Raw genomic sequence first — 20,550 nt, 5'->3', positions numbered from 1 at the left:
TCGGGCCATAAATAATACGGCTGTATTGGTCTGAAATGGGTGTGAACCCGGCGATGTGATCGGGTCTTGGTGCTGAATTGTATGGTACACCAAAGTCAACTTTCCATCCTTGGCTGAATGATCATTCAAAGTCTTTTAAGTTTCATCTATCTAGATAGATATACTCATCAGTTCAATCAGTGGCCCTTTATGCTGAAAGTGGGAAAAAAGGTGGGGAAGAATGGCAGATGTTAACCCAAACACAGGTAATCATGGACTATTTTTGCTGCGGGCATGGTTAAGTTGACGGTTTTCAGACCCCAATCTGATCATGTTTTGTTCGTTGGATGAACCCCATGTATAACAACTGTTCTTGTCCAGCGAGTATAGCTGAAAAAACAATATAACGATGTTCTGTATGCATGCAAAAGAGCCCAATAATCAGATGTTTTTGTTTTTTTTTCTATGATGCACTCTAATGGCCCATTGGCACATGCCATAATGACAAATCACATGCAAGATCTCACAACTGAGTTTCACATCGATACTTTCCAGGCTGGGTCAGGTCAGGATGCAGTCTGTGTTTATTAATTACAAGCTAGATAGGTAGTTAGCCCATTCTTTTTTTAATTATATTAGTTGTTGGCCCCATTCTTTTAAAATCCGAGCCTTTAGATCAGGCCCAAACAACCTTTCGTGGATATTTTATTTTATTTTTTAAAACCTTTTCTTTCCCTTTTCTTTTGAGGGATTAAGGGTGGCTATGGATTTGTACATTGATGGAAAAATGTTTTCAAGAGTTGAAATAATGCCCCAGCTGTCCACTAATCATGCTGAAGACCAATCCATGTCCACCTATGATTGACAGCCCTTAGATAGGAGGGGTCCACAGACCACACATGGCCCCAAAATCACCATGATTGGATCATTAAACCCATTATGTGAAGCTTATGGAATATGGAAGATGAGAGTAAAACCAAACACCCTTAATTGGGTGTTTGAGATAATTGAATCTGCTGAATATTCAATCCCCGCAGACCCAATCATCCAACAGATCCACCATGATTGTGGATGGGCTCAACTGAGCCCGCAGGAATGTCCACTAGAATAATGTTAAGAAGAATCCATGTGGGATCATTTGCTTGGAAAAACAAACAACAACATATATAGTATGGAGAAAATCGATTTTTTTTTTCTTTTTATTAATGGTAATAGTTCTATACAAGAATAAATTCTGGCGGGTGGTTTTCCACAACCAGGCGACTGAGATCCCTCCTTTGAGAAGAGGGACTGCCAAAGAACTATCTCCAAAAACAAAACCGATTTCCAAAATTGGATCAATGGGTGCAAGATTGCAATAGGAGATAGTAAAAGAAGAAAAAAAGGGGGGGAAAAAAAGGATATCTACAATAACAATGCAGGCTCTCAAACATCATTCGAGACTGATTCTTCTACAAAACTGTCTCGGTTCCCAACAATGACGATAATATACGCGTCATCCAATCCGACAATCGCCTCACCTTCACTGAAAGCTCCGCATTCTTCCCAAAGTAGGATTGGAGGTTTGACAGCATGACCATGATGTCGTGCTGGACGGCCTCCAAACTACGGTAGTAATTGTTCTCTAATCTCCTCTTGATCACTTCAAGAGAGAGTGGAACTGGAAACCTGTAAGAACTCGTACAGCCATAAAGCTTGATTTCAGATTAGATTTTCTATATTGTTCATAATCAGTAAAAATGAGAAATTTTACTAGAAAGCCCTGCATTTCAGACGGGAGCAGGCGAGGTAAGAAATGGAGATAAATCCCCCTCAAATATGTTTCTATCTTCTCTATCCTGTAAGGAATTGTAGGGTCCTGATGCACCAGTCTGCAAATAGAGCCCATGGTTCAATGATCCATGCACGCCACTGAACTAATGGACCTGACCATGAATGCGTGATTCCCCAAAACTCTCCCAGATTAGAGGCTCCTACCACTTTGATCAGTGGCGACAAACATAGCAAAGGTCCAGAAAGGCCAATGATTTGGAGTCTAGGATCTTGAAGAGTTTCTGTCATCCACCATCTCCCATCTGCTCTAGGTCCAATAAGATCAATGGTCAAGATAAATAAACCATTGGATCACTTGTACACTGGGTGCATAAGGGCAAACTTTGATGCATTAGGAATGGTTACTATAATTAACTGGACAAGGAGATTGGCAACTCAATGTTAGTCCTTTCATCAGATTCACAACAACAGTTACAAAGTACAATACTGGTATGCAGAACGAAGGTGTGGCTATCCCCATCGGTGTATGCAACAGCACGTGGAAAGTCAATAAATGCTTACAAGTGTTATACCATGCTGAAAGATAGTGATTGTCAATGGCAGGAAAAGATAATCAAACTACTATGAGAGTTTCAATTGAATAAATGAATTCCGTGATGCTGCAGAGTAAAACGTTCTCCTACTATCCGTGGAATTTCCATATAACAGAAATGAAAAGTGCGCTTCCACTGATACAATTTTGAAACAAAGGTATCCGAGATGTATCAAAACACGTGCAATGTATAAAGGCATACCTGTTTAGAAAATCAGATTTCTGCGATACCTTTTTAAACTTTTGAATCCCAAAATGCTCCTGCAATTTTCCAGAAAACAATGAATAACAAACCACTAGATTGTCCCAAAAAAGAGGATGAGCTCAACACATAAAAAAGGTCGACCTGATTTTTAACGTTCTCTAGCTTGGCAAAAGAAGAAAGCAGCTTCTCTCTGATGTCCTCGTCAATGTGGGGGTGCTCCCATCGACCATCCGGGTCGTGAAGTTCCCAAGGACTGTGAAAATGTGGTTCTGAGGCATCACTTCTGTACTGAATAACACATCTTTCCCACGGACAGTCTGGAAATTCAGGAGATTTAGGCTTCACTGCTATTACCCGACCATCCCACCAACTCCCGCCTTCCTCATTCTCATTTCTCCACCACACCTGACATTTGTCCCTATGTGTCCAGTTTCTCCTAACGGCAGCATCATAACGCGTCCTTTCAACGAGGAAGTCCGAAAAATCAACTAGCTCCGGCAAAGTCAATTTGAAGGTTTTACCAAATACACTAGAACAAGGATCTACAAATTCAAGGGTGAGTTTACAGCAGCTTTCTCCAGAACCGGGAAGCGTTGAATAATCAAGGCTCACTACCTTGCAAAATTCTACAGATTGTATGTTTCCCTTGAGTAATCTCCAAGGCCCTGCTTCATGGGAATGGCTCCACTCTAAATACTGTTGATGGCCCTGAAATAGTATATATAGCCCAGATAAAAATTATAAGCAGTATTATATTATGCACAAATCACAATCAAAAGAAAGCATGCGCTTTTCTTTGTTCAACCCAGCAACGGTACAGGTGGGGTCCACCTTTCGATCAGTAAACCTAGTGAGACCCATCATGGGCGAGCCATGCCCTAAACATCTTCCTTATCACCATACAATGAAAATGGAGGACCACAAGTGATGGTTCACATTTAACAGAGGCCCAGTTGGATGGTCAGGAATGGCAGATGGGGCAGATTTTTGGGGAAGCTTGGATCCACCATGGGGCCCACCATGAGAACTATTTGAATTACCAAAAGGTGGACCGTACACAAAGTTTATTTAGCCAAGCACATGCTCGATCGAGCATTGTATGCTTCTTGAAATTATAACAAGCAATGTTGGAGTCAATGCCAACCATTGATTAATCAGCAACCAATGACACCTAGCAATGATCAGAGATAATAAATCAGGGTAATTGATTTAGTTACCTTTCTTACATACATAACCTCGTCGCCTTTTTGGGGAATATATCGGTAGCTCTCCTCATGTTCTGTTAACATCAACCATGATGGCTTTCTTGCTGCATGGTATGCCTTTCTTCTATCTGGAGGGCTTAGGTCACCATCATAATAATTCTCTCTCCTGTTTCTAGCAGACCTTAACCCAACAGTCACTCTTGAACCTGAATTCCATTCCTCGTGCCCATTTAAGGAAAATCTTTCAACATTTCTTGATGTCTCCACAATGCCATGACCTGTCCTCACTTTGAATTTACCTATCGCAGGATTTTGCTCCCGGGTTGTTGCCTTTGTGCCCATGGATCTTGTTCTACGGGCTCCATCAGTCACAGCCTCAGGAAAGTCCATTTCCATGACAGCATTGTGATTGCTGGCATTTGAGGTACTTTCTTCCATACCACAGATGTCAGCTTCTGAATTCGCTCTAGCCTGGTATGATTTCGACCTTCTACAAACAGCATTGGACGTGTTTGAATATGAATGCAACCTATTTGAATCCTGATCAAACGGAGTCCCTGATTTTCCTAGCCCAACATCCCAGGCTCGATGGTCTGGGAGTGATCCACCATTACCATCCTCCTCCTCCTCAGGCAATCCTACAATTCGATCATGTTCCCCCTGTTTGGGACTTCTGGACACCAAATCAGATCCAGAAAATTTCCTATCTTCTTTTGTTGTAACAGAGTTTAGCTTTGAAGTGGATAGATTTTCAGGTTCCTTCAAGATTCCTTTTGATTTAATCCGTAACTTTCTAGTGATGGGTTTGGTGTTCTCTTCCACTCCTTGAATATTGTCCATATTATTCTTACAACTAAGAACAGGTGCATTTCTACTATCAATTACTATGTCAGCACTTTCTGAGCGCTCATCATGACCCCCATATTTGCTCATACCAGGCTGATCTCCATATCCCATGTCCTCAAGCCGCGTTGTTTCAGATGTGTTTCCATTACATGGGTCATTACTTGAGAAGTCAACTAGTGAAGAGTTGTGTTCATATGCAGGAATGATATGCTTATCTTTTGTATCACCAAACCCTTCAGAAGTTCTAGGTCTAAACTGCTCCTCCCTCCTGTAGGCTTTTCTGTCTGGTCGATCTCCATGAATTTGATTTTCTGAATGTGCCATGATTCCATACTCATCATCTGATTTGAGATGTCCATTTGCTTCATCTTCGGTTGGGCTTTGCCCGTCCAGGGAGACGTTCGAGGCAGGCCATGCATCTGTCAACAGAATGTCACCCAATCGCAAACGCTTTGATGTTCGAGCTTTTACTTCCCCCCATCTGATTTTGTTATCCTTGTACCCTACAGATAAATCTGGCTTATCTTCAATTTCAGCTTGCCCTCTCTCTCTGATATTAATTCCACCACAGTTTTGAGGGAGAGCAGCATTGACTGTATCACCAGAAGGCCCCGATTCTTGGGTGCTTGAATAGGTTTGGTTTAGGTTTGTCATATCTGAAGGAGCTTTACCTAATGAACCCATTACATAACCCTGCCCATGGGATTCAGTTTTTGTGTTTTCCGGAGGTGCGAGTTTCTTCGGATCACGAACTGGCAACTTCAGGACCAATCTCCTCCTGTTTACAGTATTAGTTTCGTAAACAGGCGGTTCAGGAGGTATGACTGCAGTTTCACACTCATCTGACTCTTCTTTCTCCCTTTGGTGTTTTTGGCGCACATTCTGTGTTGATCTATCAGATTCATTGCTCTGAATGTTTGAATCGGGTAGCTCTGATTCACTCTCGGATGAGTCATTCTCTGAGCCCTCTTCCTCTTCCCCATCTGTGGATGCCCCAGAAATTTGAGAAAACAAATTAAGGGCATTACGTGCAGCAAGTCTCTGAGGGCGCAACGACTTTGATTTAGAAGACTTTTTCTTCTTTGAAGCCAACCGGCCATGTTTTGATTTCCTTCTTCTGTTACTCTTGGATAGAGTACCATCTCGCTGATCCAAGTTTTTCCTCTTAACACGCCTCCCAGAAGAAGTTGTGACCTCAACCTGAAAGAACATAGAAGCATAAATCCCAAGTAAGAGAAAATGGGAAATGTAAATGAGTGAGATGAATTTTTGTCTTACTTCTGCCTTGTGTTTTCTTCTTCTAGATCTGCGAAGACCATCCTTATTAACGTGGTCGGCCTCACTGTCTTCCGCACTGCACTCTGGATCACCAGAAGAACCAGCGCTCAAACTTATGTGCTCCCCTTCACTAGAATACTCCTCAGGAACATTATACTCTGAATCTGACCCGTCACTTTGAACTTCATTTTCTTGTTCCCAATCCATAGCATCTAGAAACTCTGGTAATGGCTCAATCCATCTATCCAAGTCCGGAATTGGCAGCATTGGATAATCTTGGAGGCCGAAATGCTCCCCAGGGCCAACAGCAAATTTTACGGAAGGAGGACGCCACTCAATACCCAAAGCACCTAATCGCCGTTGCTGGTACATGCTCTGGTAAGGTTCAGGATAAGGGATCATGCCTGAAATTGACCAATTACACCAACGGTATCATGAGATCATGTGAGTTTACATGAATCTTATCTAAAAGTAAAAGCATGAATTGAAGTTGGATAAAGGAATGTTAGATGCATACTTGAATCACAAAGCAGATCTTGAATGTTCCGTCTATGTGGGACAAGCTGAGTCTCCTGCATCAAATGTAGCCATATCTCATATAATCGTAGTCGGTGACAACAATCAGGAAACACGGGAAAATGATGCACTCATGAGAATCCCATAAAGGCCAGCACAAATAATAGCATTGCAATCGTTGAATGAGATGCAAATAGGGGGTACTCCAATGCACATGGGGAAAACTCCCAACCTCAGATTTTTTATCCAACGGGATTTGGATCCAAAAGGGTGCTCCTGGGTGGGGTGTTTTGGACGTGTTAACGCTTTTGAAATAACTAACATATTCCAAGTCTGGAGGGAGGGAGAGAGAGAGAGAGAGAGAGAGAGAGAGAGAGAGAGCTCACCTGATCTAAAACGTTACCATGGGTGTCTTGAATGAGAGGACGATAATCACCAAGGAAAAACTGTTGTGAAGATTAAAGAGGAACATCAGAACATTGTCACACAACCTACTTCACTGTTCATATATATATATATATATATATATATATATATATCTGTGTGTGTGTGTATTGCAAGGTGAGAAGTTTATCAAAAAGAAGCAAAAGCAACAAAGAAACAAAGCAAAAGACACTGTTAAAAATATATTACTAGCTGAAGTTGGTAATTACTAATACCTGGTCATATTTGGCATCCTTTTGAGACTCCCCTTGCCCTGAGGCTAATATGTATATTTGGCCAACTTCATCAGAAAGCACAATAGATGTCCCATCCCTGTATGACACAAAAAAGAATACTCATCATGAGGATAGAATTACAACTTGGGCTGTGTGAAAAGAGAGAACTCAGGATGAATGTCAAGACACAGCAGGTGATCTACAATGACAAGACAGTGGGAGAATGATCAGTTAAAAATATCAGCAAACAAAGTTACTGTATTAAACTTGATACAAAGAACTCAAAAAGGAAAAAAAAAAAGGTTGAACAGAATAAAGTACAAATAGCCATCATCAAAACAACTCCATTTGTTCCCCACTACTACAACAACCAACACATACTTTCATAGAGATATGGTATGGAGATAGGAGGCCATCATAAGAAGCAATTATTATGGCATACCAGAAACTGGGATATTTAAACTAGGAACATAAAGCAAGAAATAAGATAACCATTAACTTCCTAAGTAATATAATCAAGTAGCAGGAATTCATGATGTTTCTATGTTAGTTTTATATAAACAATTAGCTATATAATTTCTATTTTAAAGACACTGTTCAAATGCAACATGACAACTACAACCTGTGATAAAAGAATACAGCTAAAAGTGTCAAGTAAAAGAAGTCTAAAAGGTTATACATGCCTATACAAGGATGGATGACTCAAAAGGCACTGGAATATGTTAATATGGCACACCAGTGAGGACCTACAGGTTCTGTATGGCAAAAGCCTTGGCATTTACCTTGTATCCATAGCAGTAATGAGGTGGATTTGTTCATGAATAACATAATATGATTTAGGGTCCTTACTCTTGCTCCGGTGGTAGACTCTCAGGAGTTTCAACACCGGGTCAAGGGTTCGAGTACCCATAGGTGGTGAAATTCCACTACGGCGTGAGTGTGTGGGGGTGTGTGTGCGTGCGTTTAAAAAAAAAAAAAAAAAACATAATATGATTTAATTATCATGACACATGAATAATGCGATGCACTTGTATGATGAGCGCATCTACTTGGGACCATCAGTAATCAGATACAAACCAGATGAATGACCAAGAAAAGAAAAAGAAAAAAAGATGGCAGTGGAGAACAGCATTTGAACAGCCTTTTTTATGTATTCATGCAGACCCCTGTTATGCAATGTCAAAGATCAATCTTATATTATAAGAATGTCTACCTGATGCATCATTGAAAGTAAAATTTTCAGAGAAAAACAAATGAAACTGAATAGAAGAAGTCCGAACTGATCAGTTCAAGAAATAATGAAAAGGTGAATCTCTTGCATTTTGTTTGGTTAACTTACGGAGAGAACTTCCCATCAACCAGCTTGAAGCGTCCAGTTTCATATGTCCGAACTGGTGCGCCCTCCCATATCTAGAAATACCGAATATCAAGGTACTCAATTCAAGGAGCACTAAAAGAGTAATAGAGAACGGAAGAGCATCGAGCACTAGAAACTCACATCCCACACTATGGTTTTTCCATCATACCCAGCACTCATGGCTATCCGGGGGTTGAAAGGATGAACATCCAAAACGTATGTCTATTAACATGGCAACAAGGAATAAATCAGAGATCTGGGTCTTCCTTACAAATACATTACTGTTAAACAAAAACTTCAAAACGAGTTGCCTGAAAATATATAATTTAAGCATTAAATGTTTTGAGTTCACTTAAGCATAATAAAACAACAGATTGGATAAAAAATGTGGGCTTTGGAGTAGCCTACAGATGAAACTCCAAACAAAAAACATTGCTGAGGAAAGAATTGGCAAATGGAGAAAGGGTATTTATAGGTCAAGGCTCAAATAGACCATGTAAGGAAAGATAGCGGAGGGCAAGAAAGGATAGATGGTGGATATGGGTTTGTGAAAAGAAATGGCTCCTGGGAAGCAATCTTTGAGTTCACAATGGCATATGACTTGGCGATAGAAAATTCTTTAAAAAGAGGTTGAACATTTGGTAAATTTCTAGAGTAGACCATACTTATCACAAACTGATTTTCCTTTTTAGAAGGACAGAGTGGTTAAGCATGTAGGAATTATGAAATTATGTATACCAGGTGAACCCCTAACCATGCAACATAAGCCAAGTGATCTTGAACATGTGCATTAAGAACTGGAACAGAAAAAGTGAGGCTAGAAGCTGCCCAAGAATAAGGTGGTGAAACCAAAGGGAGGAAAGATCAGTGCTATTTAGAAAGTGATAGAAGAAGATAAGGAAAATATGGAACTAGAGGCTAAAGAGATGTAGACGGAGATGCCTGACTGGATAAGTGGCAAAGGAAGTGCTTTAAGAATCTAAAGGCAGGAGTCACAGATGGGGTGGGTGGGGGTGGTGAGGTCTCAATGGCAACTAGCAAACAAATAGCAATAAAGAGTGGCAATTTAGGAGAAAAAAGAAACATGTTTTAAAAAAATAAAAATAAAAAGGAAGTGAAGGAAGCAAGAAAGTAGATTATGATGAATTGATAAATAGTCTTAACTCTTAAGCACTAGAGAGGGAAACAAAGATAGCTAGAAACTAATTAAGAAATAGGAAGAAAAGTAAAGACAAAGACATTAGATGCATTCAGATTGAGGGTCATAAGGTCCTGTTGAAAAGTAGTGAGATTGGAGAAAGGTGGAGAGCTACTTTCAAAGATTGTTGAACGAAAATTCAAGCATGGGAATAAAAGTACGAGCCTCAGACCCAAGAGATTGAAAGGGCATGTCCACTGTATAGAATTCAAGTAAAGGTAGCCCTAGCAAGGATGGCAAAAAGAAAAGATATAGGCTATGAGAACATAGATATACAAATCGAGATGTGGAAGATACTAGGCGAAATCAGATTATTTTTGTTTACTAGTCTTTTCAAGAGAAGACGAAAAAAAGAGAGCATAGCCTGACATGCACAGAAGATTCACCTAAGTTTAAGAAAATATCAGGAGAAAATTTCCAAGAGAAGAAGGCAAGTGCTTCATGTTCATTTACAAATCAAAATCAACATTGAGATTTAAGCATCTATCTACTATCAAGGCAAGTATGAAAAACCAGAAGGAACACTTACAGATTCACTATGACCAGTCAAAGAATGGACTAAGCTACCATCGACAGCATTCCAAACACATATTCTGCAATCTACAGAAAAATAATGAAATTATTATAGACAAAAGGGAGGGCGCTAATGGGCAAACTTTTAGTAATATAAAATCCACGTAACTACCTTCTGTATATAAAACCGACACTAAACAATAAAATTCTTACCCATGATAGCAGCAAGCACAAAGCGGTTATCCAAGCTCCACACAATCATGTTGACACCACGAGGAGTTGGTTGAAATCTCTGGCGTGGGCCTCCACGAGGAGGTTGAGGAGGCATTGGAGGAGGTGGAACTTTAAGATGATATGCTCTTGTCCAACGCCCAACTTTTCCCTAAAACAAAGCAATGGGTACAAAGAACAAATCAAAATCTCAGTTCCCTTTGTGTCTACATGTGTACGCAACAACAACATTATCAACAATATTATCACAAGCAATGTTTTCAAAATCATTATCGTATTGCAAATCATAAATATTCTCGATTGGTAAGATTTTTTCAGTTTTCTTTTTTCTTTTTTTATCTTTTTCTTTTTAAAAAATAAAAATAAAAAAATCAACAACATCTGAAGAAATATAAGTAAATTAGAAAAGATTAAAAACTCATCAATCATCCATTTCTTATCAACATGTACTAAAAAAGTAATACATATAATCATATTATCAATTGAGAACATATATATGGTATCCATACCATGACAGTAACGGATTCTTGTCTTTTTCCTTTGTTTTCCTTCATTGTCTTTAAAAGATTTACGTTAAAAAACATGCAAGAGTCCTTAGATAATTTTGTTCTTTTGTACCTTTCTTGAGTGCGGAATCATGTTGGAAAAAAAATGGCATTTGATTTCATAAGTGAATAAAAAGATATCTTGATTTCTTTGTTTTGGGGTTTTAAATATCAAAAACCCGTCTCCCTAAAGAAAAATAAGCATAATGGAGTTCTTTTTCATGTTTAATAAGCAAAGGGCAAAAAGGAAAAAAGAAAAAATTGAGTTAAAAATGATTTGAAGTAAAATTTTGTGCACATTTACGCAGTCTACGATTATCGTACGATTCGATACAATTTATACGATGATCAAGATTATTTAAGATTTGCAATTTGGGTGTATGATTCAAATGTTACACCCATATAATACGACATGATTCGTACAATTCATATCTGATGACACCAATCACAAGTCAGAACAAGCAACTCAAACTCAGGATTGGATGAATCAATGCATAAAAACTGAACAAGAACCAAAAGCACCAGTATATTCAAACTGGATTCAAATAGAGCAAAGGGAAAACAGACTCGGTGCAAATCAGGCTTGGTCTGGGTTGAGTGTCAAAAAATTCAAAATGAAAACTTTTTAGGAGGAGAATGCATATGCAACTGTCACAGGAAAAGAATGTGGGATGGGCATTCCACCAAAAAACAAGTTCAAAATGTATTACTTCAGAGATAATTCATGCCCATCGAGAAAGCTCACATGAGATCTGCGTGATCTGGGAATCCAAATAATTGCACTGCCATCACGAGAACAGGTGACTATGTTGTCATGAGTAAACCTGAAAATGTATGCGCAATAAATTAATATAGAAAGCCTGCATTGGTCAGCCATTTTAATCTTCAATCACAAGCTAAGCTACAAAGTCCCATTTTTGGAGATCTTAAGTTAAAAGACAAGTAAATTAAACAGACCATGAATTTTTAAATTTTGGAAAATTCTCCTCCTTCGAAGTGTCCATTGTAGAGGATCTAGATGCCACTGCACAGCCACTGCACCATGAGCCACTAAGGTTAGTGTGTATGGAAAAAGTTAAAGAAACTAATTTATGTGTCAGTGAAGACCAAGTAACCTGAATTGAACATAATTGACATCATTTTCATGGCCAGATAATACGTCCATCTCATGATTTGGTTGCTCGGAGTCCTCTGGGTTGCATTTAACAGCATTCCACACCTGCTGGCAATTGTCATCTTGAGAAAGAAACTCAACTACTTCTAAGATCAAAAGGTCAGTCCATAAACTGATATTGGTGTCAGACTGGAGATAAGAACAAAAACATGTTCAATGGAGCGCTACTCTGACTACTTAGGAGAGCAGGATCCTACTCTTCCAACATGCACCAATGTGGCACACGTGTGGGATTGTTCCCTGGCCCTAAAATCAGGCCTGTCCTGTCATCAGGTAGGTCATACCACACGTAAGTCGGATGGATCATTGGTCAGCTCCACTTAACAGACTATTTTCATACACATGCATATTGTGTGAGGACTGGACCAGACTATGGAGCACACCTGATGAACTGCCTGGATCTCGCACTTAGGATTCAAAATACTACACTCACAAGTAGTCATCACATTTCTTGTGACTGGAGAATGCAGGCAAGGATATAGTTAAAATGCTGATGTTCAAACCTACCCTTGCATAAGTGTCTGAGCTACCCGTGACAAAAACAGTTCCATTAGCATTGTATGCACAACATAATATTTGATGCCCCTGCTGTGACGTGCTCGGAGGGTGATCATTGCTCTTTCCTGTGGTTAGTTCATACACAAAGTCTTATCAGGAGTGCCCAATAAGCCAATTAAATTACCGTCAAGAAGCAGCAACTAACCAGCTGCATCATCTGAAGGCTTTGGAATGTAAATGCGGGGACTGAACTGGGAATACCTAGCATCCCATATCCGACATGTTCCATCATCGGATGATCTACACAGTAGATGGACAGCATATAGTTAATGACCATTTCCCACAAGGATACTGCTCCGCATGCTTTACCAGAGCTTTTCATAGACAAAAAAAAATAAAAAATCAAATGAAACGCTCACGAGATTGGAATCTCAGTAACTGTAGTGTTTTTAATATTACAGCAATTACATTATTTAAAACTCCAGTAAAGAACCAGGAGTTAAAACCAATATTAACCCAAAGAGAACAGCTCTTATCATTTAAATATTAAGCCCATATTATAATTTCGATATTCTCAGTGATATTGGTGATACCAATGACGCCACATTTTGGCCTCTGGATAGCATAAAAGTTCCCTGGCATCAGTGATGCCAGTGATAATATCGTTGGCACCAGGAATACTTCCATAAAAAGCCAAAATTCACAAGAAAAATTCCCAAAAATCGAGAAAAATAAAAAATAAAATCATTTCTTGTGGGATTTTTTGAGGATTTTGTTCTTAGGTGATTTCAACTACTACATTTTGTTTTTGTTGAATCAAAGGTTGGATTTGGCAGAGAAATCTTGACTCAAAGCACAAACATGACGAAATTCAAAGGTGGCAAAAAATAAAAATAAAAATCCACAGAAGCTTCATTTATTTTCAAATGTTAGCATGGATTGCAATGTCAGTATATGATTCTCATGCACTGACATGGATTTGTGGCGAATGAATTGGCATTCGAGTAGGTGAATGGGGGAAATTGGAAAATCCTAATTTGTCCCTTTTTACTCCTCAAATTGAAAATGCATGTTTTACTACTTGCATTGTACGGTGTTTTGAATGATATGAACTCATTTTGGATATAATTGCACTACTTTTTTCTGACAGCACATGGTTTTGGCCCCTATAAAATGGGAACTTATCATGTATAGTTGTTCTTTTGCAATATTTTGCTCCCTAAATGTGTAAACGTGGTCTTTTAACATCTTTTGAAGTTTCATTGAATAATTCCACCTTTTTCCCGATGTTTCCCTAATGTTTCCTTTAGTCAACAATATTTTTCCAAGTATCGGCGATATCGATACAGGTTTCGGTATCCATATTCCCAGTCCTTTTTTAATCGTCAAGTTAAATAAAAATAAAAAAGGAGCCCAACAACAGTAGGTGACCCTCTCATCACCCCACAAAGGCATTGTCACCAATAACAATGGGAGCACTAGCTCCAAAAGCACACTATATAAAATCCAAAACAGGAATCATTATGAAATAATTGATTCCCAATCCTTGATTGGCCCTATGTATGATAGACCAGTAAACTCCAGCAAGACTAGAGCCCATTCCAGAGCCAAAGACAGGATATAAGACTTGATGAACTCTAACAAAGCATTTCTCTCTCCATTACCCCATAAAATGGCAAAAAGCAGCATTTTGCAAATGATTTTGCCTTGGTGAAAAAATGGACCAGCAAGCCACCCCACAATAAGCTCAAAAAGACCAAACTGGGATGCACCCAATGCATACCGAAGATCCTTAAAGAAGATTTGATTCCTAGGCTACATGTGTATCGCACAGTGGAAGAATAGGTGATTGCTTCTTCTTTTTTTTTTACACACACACACACACTCACGCCGTAGTGGGATTTCATCACCTATGGATACTCGAACCCTTGACCGGGTGTTGAAACTCCTGAGAGTCTACCACCCAAGCAAGAGTAAGGATCCAGGTGATTGCTTGACTCCTCCACCTTCCTACACATTGAACACATATTCAGGATAGAAATGCCCTGCTTTTTTAAAATTATCGACTATGAGAATCTTATTTGCTGAGGATGTCCAAGAAAAAACCTGCACTGGTAGGCGGAATGGGAACTTTCCACATGTATGCATAGGGATTAATGCCACCAACGGAATCACAAAGCTTAGCCATAACCAAGGTATTCAATAATGATAATGGTTGGCGTAACGACTAGCCATTAGACTGTTAGTTATGGGCCATAACAGGACCCGTAATGGTACAAAAAATAATAATCTTTTTTTAAAGAAAAAATAGAAAAAAGAGAAGATAGCAAATTTATATTCTATTAAAAAAAAAAAAAAAACATGTTTCTGACAATATAATGGGTCAAAAGCGCTCTATTGTTATTCCTAACATCTACCCTTTGTTTAAGTCCAAAGCTAAGTCGGTTAACCATCTATTCATCCACGGCCCTTTAACAGTAACAGTGAACATAATGGCTAGCCTTACAGCTGTTACGATATGGGCCTTAATGGCCATTACGGCCCTGTAACAGTAAAAAATAATAATAATAAGGAAAAATGTACCAGTGCGGTATCGGCCCGTTAAGGGCTATTTTTTTTCCCAAATTAGGCGTTACGACCCCCTATCGCTTAAAGCACATCAATGTATGTTACGTTGCAGCCATTACACCCATGGTTTTGAATTTCAGTATCGGTCGATGCATCGGCCCCGTGGAAAAAATGCTACGATACGGCGTCACTTATTGGTATCAGGGTCGTATCAGCCTGTATCGGTCAGAATTTTTTTTAGGCCGAAGAATTAAGGAAAATATCAGGAAAAAAAAAAAAAAAACAGAGAGAGAATAATAAGATATTCAATGATTGATCTTTTATATATATATATATATATATATATATATATATATATATATATATATATATATATATATAACATGCATATGATGATGTATCGGACCATTCTTTGATGGGAATGTTGTGTGTCAGTTTAATTTGTTGAAGGTCAACTAAATGGGCCCTAATTGAACACAAATCAAGCATGACTTGGCGAGCTAGGGCCCATTACATTGAAATACCAAAAAAAAAAAAAAAGGAAGAAGAAGATGAAAATATATACATTAAAAAAAAAAGTAATGGTTACCCTTCTTTCCAATTTTTCCCATAATGGTCCACTTCACTTCAATTTACTGAATCTCATTCAAATCATTTGTTTTGATCCCAAAATAGGTCTAGATCTAGCCTAAAATGAGTTTTTAAGTTTCTTCCATGGTTTAAATGAAAAAAAGAAGAGGAGATGTGAGTGAAATTTTTTAAAAAATAATAATAATAAAATCAAAATTGGGCTTTTATGGGCTTATTGGCTTGTCTCGGCTGTATTGGCCCCATATCAGTGCTGATATGTTGTCAATTGTTTCATATCAGGCCGATACGACCCCATATGACATATCACCTCATGCCAATCATGGTGTGCCGTAAAGGCCATTACGGGGCCGTAAAGGCCATTACGGGGCCGTAAAGGTAACGGTGGCAACCGTTACATGTTACGGGGTCGTAAGGGCCATAACAGCCGCTATGGAAAAAAATGACCCGTAATTGCCGTTAATGGCATGTTACATCCCCTATAAAGGCTATAACAGCCCCGTAATTGTCTGTTATAGGGAATATATAGGTTTTCCATACTTTTTAATCAACATTACGGGGCAGATACGAGTTTTTTGGGATTTTTTTTTCAATAAAAAAGAGACCGTAACTGCCGTTACGAGGGCAGTAACAGCCGTTACGACCCGTATCGTAAAGGTATCGGTGGTGGCCATTACAACCACCATTACCATTACAGAACACCTTGATGCCAATACGAATGCGACACGGCTGTATCAGCCTATACGATACATATCTATGATTACACCCATAACGTAGCCATTTTTTATACGATGGTTGTACTACATACTCTTCTTTGACTGACATAGTCAAGCACGTGTTTTACGTTACAACCCGTATCGTAAAGGTATCGGTGGTGGCCATTACAGCCACCGTTACCATTACAGAACACCTTGATGCCAATACGAATGCAACACGGCTGTATCAGCCGATACGATACATATGTATGATTACACCCATAACGTAGCCATTTTTTATACGATGGTTGTACTACATACTCTTCTTTGACAGACATAGTCAAGCACGTGTTTTCTTGTGAACTTTTTTTTTTTTTCGTTTATTGCTCCCCCGTGTGTTATTGTGTCCTGTCATCTAACTCTCAATACTGTTCATGTGGTCTGGAAGAACAAAAGAGTGACAAAAAAGGTTGCAAAAGCGAAGCTTCTGCAAATTCTCTACAGGAACACCACGACTGTATATTTTGTATTCCAAAAGGGGACTCAACATAGAGTAGACAAGCCTTACTGAGAAAAAAATATAGAAAAAGAATCACCCAAGAAAGAAGATACCAAAACCGTTAAGAAATAGGTATGACAAGGTAACGTGGATGAAGCATGGAAATGTCAAAAGACCTAACAGTATCAATGGTTCAAGCTATTCAAAATCATAAAGAAAATTCCCAACGGGAGGCCAGAATATGCACAATGCAAGTCCAAGTTGGAAACCTGCGAGAAGCAATAACTAGAGACGAGACTCACGATAGTAGCTGGTAAACAGCACTTGGCCGTGGACTAAATGCAATGGCAGTAACAGCCGCAGTGTGGCCCCGCAAGACTGAAATTGGAAGACCATCGGGCAAACGCCACTGCATCAGAAAAAAGAAATTTCAAAACAATATAACAGCAGAAAATATCCAGAACTTTGGATCACTGACGCATATAAATATTTGATAATAAATGGAATGAAATCTTACAACTCGAATACTGCAGTCATTTGAAGCAGATGCCACCAAAGCATTGTTTGAACTCACAGCCAAGTCAGTAATGTCACCCTTCATTGGTACAAAAAATAAAATAAAATAAGCTAGATGTAAAGAAAAGGTAACTTGTGGTAGAGCTTGACCTAGAAATGTCATCCAGACTCACTTCATGTCCACGGCAACCGGACAAGCAGAATGCAGTTTCCATTGACCAAATCTTTACAAGGCGGTCATCCGAACCAGTAATCACATAGCGCCCCGAGCGGTCAAATATGGCTGCAGAAATATCAACCAAACACATTTTATTTAGTCCCATTCCACAATCTAATGGGGTTCTAGAATAAATACCTACAACAATTAAAAGGAGAAAACAAAAGAAATGGGGTTTTAGATCAAATTAGCTTTCTGATTTCATTAATAGTAATTCTTCATTATCATCTAAGCCTTATCCCAACTAAACAAGGTCAGTGATTTCATTCAGAATGTGTCATTCAAAGGTAGAAATAACCATACCACAATAGACAGCGTTCTGGTGCCCCCTTAATTTTTTAATTATCTGCATCTTTTGTACCATAGTTGATGGTTTAGCAATGGCATAACATGCTGCTCGAATAGAAGGAGCCCGATGATGTTTTGTAAAACCACCTCCAATCTCCCTCAAACTTAGACCTCGGACCTGATCAGCCTGCATGTGAGGCCAACGCAGGCACCCAGGGATTTGAGTGGCTTTCTTATCTTCTTTACTTTTATCAGCTGCAAGGAGAAGAAAATCAGTATCTAACAAAGAAGTGAAAGAACCGGGGAAGAACGTGAATTGGAAAAAGGCAGCAAGCAAAACTAAACAATCAGAAACCAACACTAAAAATAAATTAAACATGATTTGACCATTACTAGTTCAAACCATTGACAAGACATTCCATAGTAGTGTTCAAAGAGGTAAACTAAAAGGCATAAGTATCACGTACAGTCCAAAAGTGAAAAGGAACCAGATCCAAGAAGTGTAGGAACATCAGCTGCGTTTGGAGCATTTCCTCCAACCATGCCATGCAATGGAGGGGCATTACTCAGTATCAATTGCTTCAGAAGCTTTACCAAGTGATCTTTTTCAACATGAGGATACCTACGAGTAGTATAAAAACCATTGATCAGTAAGTCCAAGCACAAAGATACTGTAGAATTTGGTTTAATTTTCTTATTAATGTGTACACCATAGAACAAACACAACCCTATACAAGCATATTCACTAGGACAACAAAACCCACTAATAACATTACACCAACATACTGTAGCCAATTTAGCAAGGTTAGCTACCAGTAACACCTCTTGTCAACTTTTTGAAAACTCTAAATCAAAACCTTAACAAGGAAAAAAAAAAAGATGCAGTTTAGGTTCCCTTTTTGTGAAAAAAGACAAAAGAAGCAAAAGGAGCCTCAAAGGGGCTAGCATGGCAACCCAGATATCCAATTTACAGTTGCACGAAGTGTGACGAGAAGCGGCAATAGATTCGGGCACTGGAGCATGGAAGCATTCATTTCAAAACGTTAGGAAGCAGGAGTGGGAACATAAGTCTGAAGCGCGATTGGGGGGAGGGGGGGGGGGGGAGAGGGGGGTGGGTTGGTTGGCACCTAGTTTTCAAGGATCATGCAACAAATCCTTACCAACACTAACCAAGTCTAAAAGACTAGGCATCCACACTGACGTTCAACAAGACTCCCAAAGGTCAAAAGAAGAATTGCCTGAGAACCAATTTCCTTCTGTTTGGGAACATACATGCTCATCAAAGCAGATAAATGAACTTTACCAAACAAAAGGCAACGGAAACTTCAGGAAGGTCATAAAATCTCATAGAGATGAGTAATAAACGGCAAGTAGGATAGCTAAGAGGGCAAATGGGAAGCTAGACCATCAGAAGGGCGTAGGCATGAAGATGAGAACTGGGCGGTGTTGTAGGAAGGGGACATTTTCCAAGTACAGGGTTGTTTTTTGGGGTTGTGCATAACCAAATCAAAGCAAAGGAATTTTGTATAGCTACGAACTTTTCTCAAAGACAAACCAACCAAAAATACTTCAATACAGTTAATCTCTTAGCCTGGATAATCGATAAGAGAACATATGCGTATGGACCCTGCAACAAACGTGATGAGATGAAACAAGTGCCTAGGGAGAGAAGTAACACGTGCTACAAAATCAATATATAAAAAATATTCGAAATACCATCATAACTATTCAAAAAAGAGTCTTTACATGTATATATATACTACTCTTAAAGCAAGAGAAAACCCTAATATAATCCTAACCATCTATTACTTCTAGATTTCTAAACCTAACTATCCATTTCAAGAAAATATTAAAATATCCCTTAATCCCATCACAACCATACATGCCTTTTGAAAATTAGCCATAGACGATGGGTCATAGGACCTGGTTGGACATGTGATGATGCCATATATAATATGCAAGGATCATAAATATACATGAACATGGGTTAAATGAGAGGGATTCCTTTGGTTGTCCTTGGAAACTTGAGATTGGACAAAATGGTTACTGACCAAAGGTGTAACCTACTGTACCATGACCGTCTAGCAAGTTATAGGACAACCTTGTGGTTGTTACCACTATATGATGATAGATGTGGCCATTCCTGTGAGAGGGGACTGAGAACGAGTCAAGATAAAGGTTTCTACCATCAAGATTCATATAATCATGTTCACAAATTCACTAGACAACCCGATACAACACTCTCACCAAAGAGTGGACCGTTACCTTACCATAAACATGTTCAAAACAAAAAATGAATACATATTTGGAATATTTACATTATTCTTAATTTTCTAAATATATTTTCAGAATTTTTCGGGCAAAAGAAATTTTCAACCGTTACGGTGGTCATAACAATCATTACGCCCTCATGTCAGCCATTACAGCCGATACCCGTCTCGGTAATGGTGGTGACCGTTACGGCCACCGTTACCGATACGAAATACCTTGACGACGAGTCAATTTGCCTTCACCCTACCTCACATAAGAGTGTGACTCGGTGAGTATGCCTCGGATGAAGGCTCCTAGGTGGACCTATTGGGCACCTGCATTGGTGGATAAAGGCCAAGT

General features: G+C 39.1%; 1 protein-coding gene across 3 annotated transcripts in view; it reads right to left on the bottom strand.

The window, feature by feature from the left end:
* Window positions 1-1,151: 1,151 nt before the first annotated feature.
* LOC131231314 (uncharacterized) overlaps window positions 1,152-20,550 on the bottom strand; it is a 33,105-nt gene continuing 13,706 nt past the window's right edge. For all 3 annotated transcript variants that reach the window (XM_058227469.1, XM_058227468.1, XM_058227470.1), the window contains 22 exons: window positions 18,408-18,562; window positions 17,956-18,195; window positions 17,609-17,718; window positions 17,437-17,514; window positions 17,222-17,328; window positions 12,775-12,869; window positions 12,579-12,694; window positions 12,013-12,116; window positions 11,855-11,932; window positions 11,643-11,721; window positions 10,335-10,503; window positions 10,138-10,208; window positions 8,552-8,632; window positions 8,393-8,463; window positions 7,054-7,150; window positions 6,781-6,840; window positions 6,396-6,450; window positions 5,879-6,282; window positions 3,767-5,800; window positions 2,691-3,257; window positions 2,547-2,605; window positions 1,152-1,647 (listed from right to left, as the gene is read on the bottom strand). In XM_058227469.1, the coding sequence (XP_058083452.1) occupies window positions 1,431-1,647; window positions 2,547-2,605; window positions 2,691-3,257; window positions 3,767-5,800; window positions 5,879-6,282; window positions 6,396-6,450; window positions 6,781-6,840; window positions 7,054-7,150; window positions 8,393-8,463; window positions 8,552-8,632; window positions 10,138-10,208; window positions 10,335-10,503; window positions 11,643-11,721; window positions 11,855-11,932; window positions 12,013-12,116; window positions 12,579-12,694; window positions 12,775-12,869; window positions 17,222-17,328; window positions 17,437-17,514; window positions 17,609-17,718; window positions 17,956-18,195; window positions 18,408-18,562 (5,047 nt within the window). In that variant the 3' untranslated portion in view covers window positions 1,152-1,430. The remainder of the gene's footprint in view (window positions 1,648-2,546; window positions 2,606-2,690; window positions 3,258-3,766; window positions 5,801-5,878; window positions 6,283-6,395; window positions 6,451-6,780; window positions 6,841-7,053; window positions 7,151-8,392; window positions 8,464-8,551; window positions 8,633-10,137; window positions 10,209-10,334; window positions 10,504-11,642; window positions 11,722-11,854; window positions 11,933-12,012; window positions 12,117-12,578; window positions 12,695-12,774; window positions 12,870-17,221; window positions 17,329-17,436; window positions 17,515-17,608; window positions 17,719-17,955; window positions 18,196-18,407; window positions 18,563-20,550) is intronic.

This window comes from Magnolia sinica, chromosome 17 (assembly GCF_029962835.1).
Source record: "Magnolia sinica isolate HGM2019 chromosome 17, MsV1, whole genome shotgun sequence".
Lineage (NCBI taxonomy): Eukaryota > Viridiplantae > Streptophyta > Magnoliopsida > Magnoliales > Magnoliaceae > Magnolia > Magnolia sinica.
Note: the sequence above shows the minus strand (reverse complement) of the source record. Positions and strands in the feature narration are given on the sequence as shown.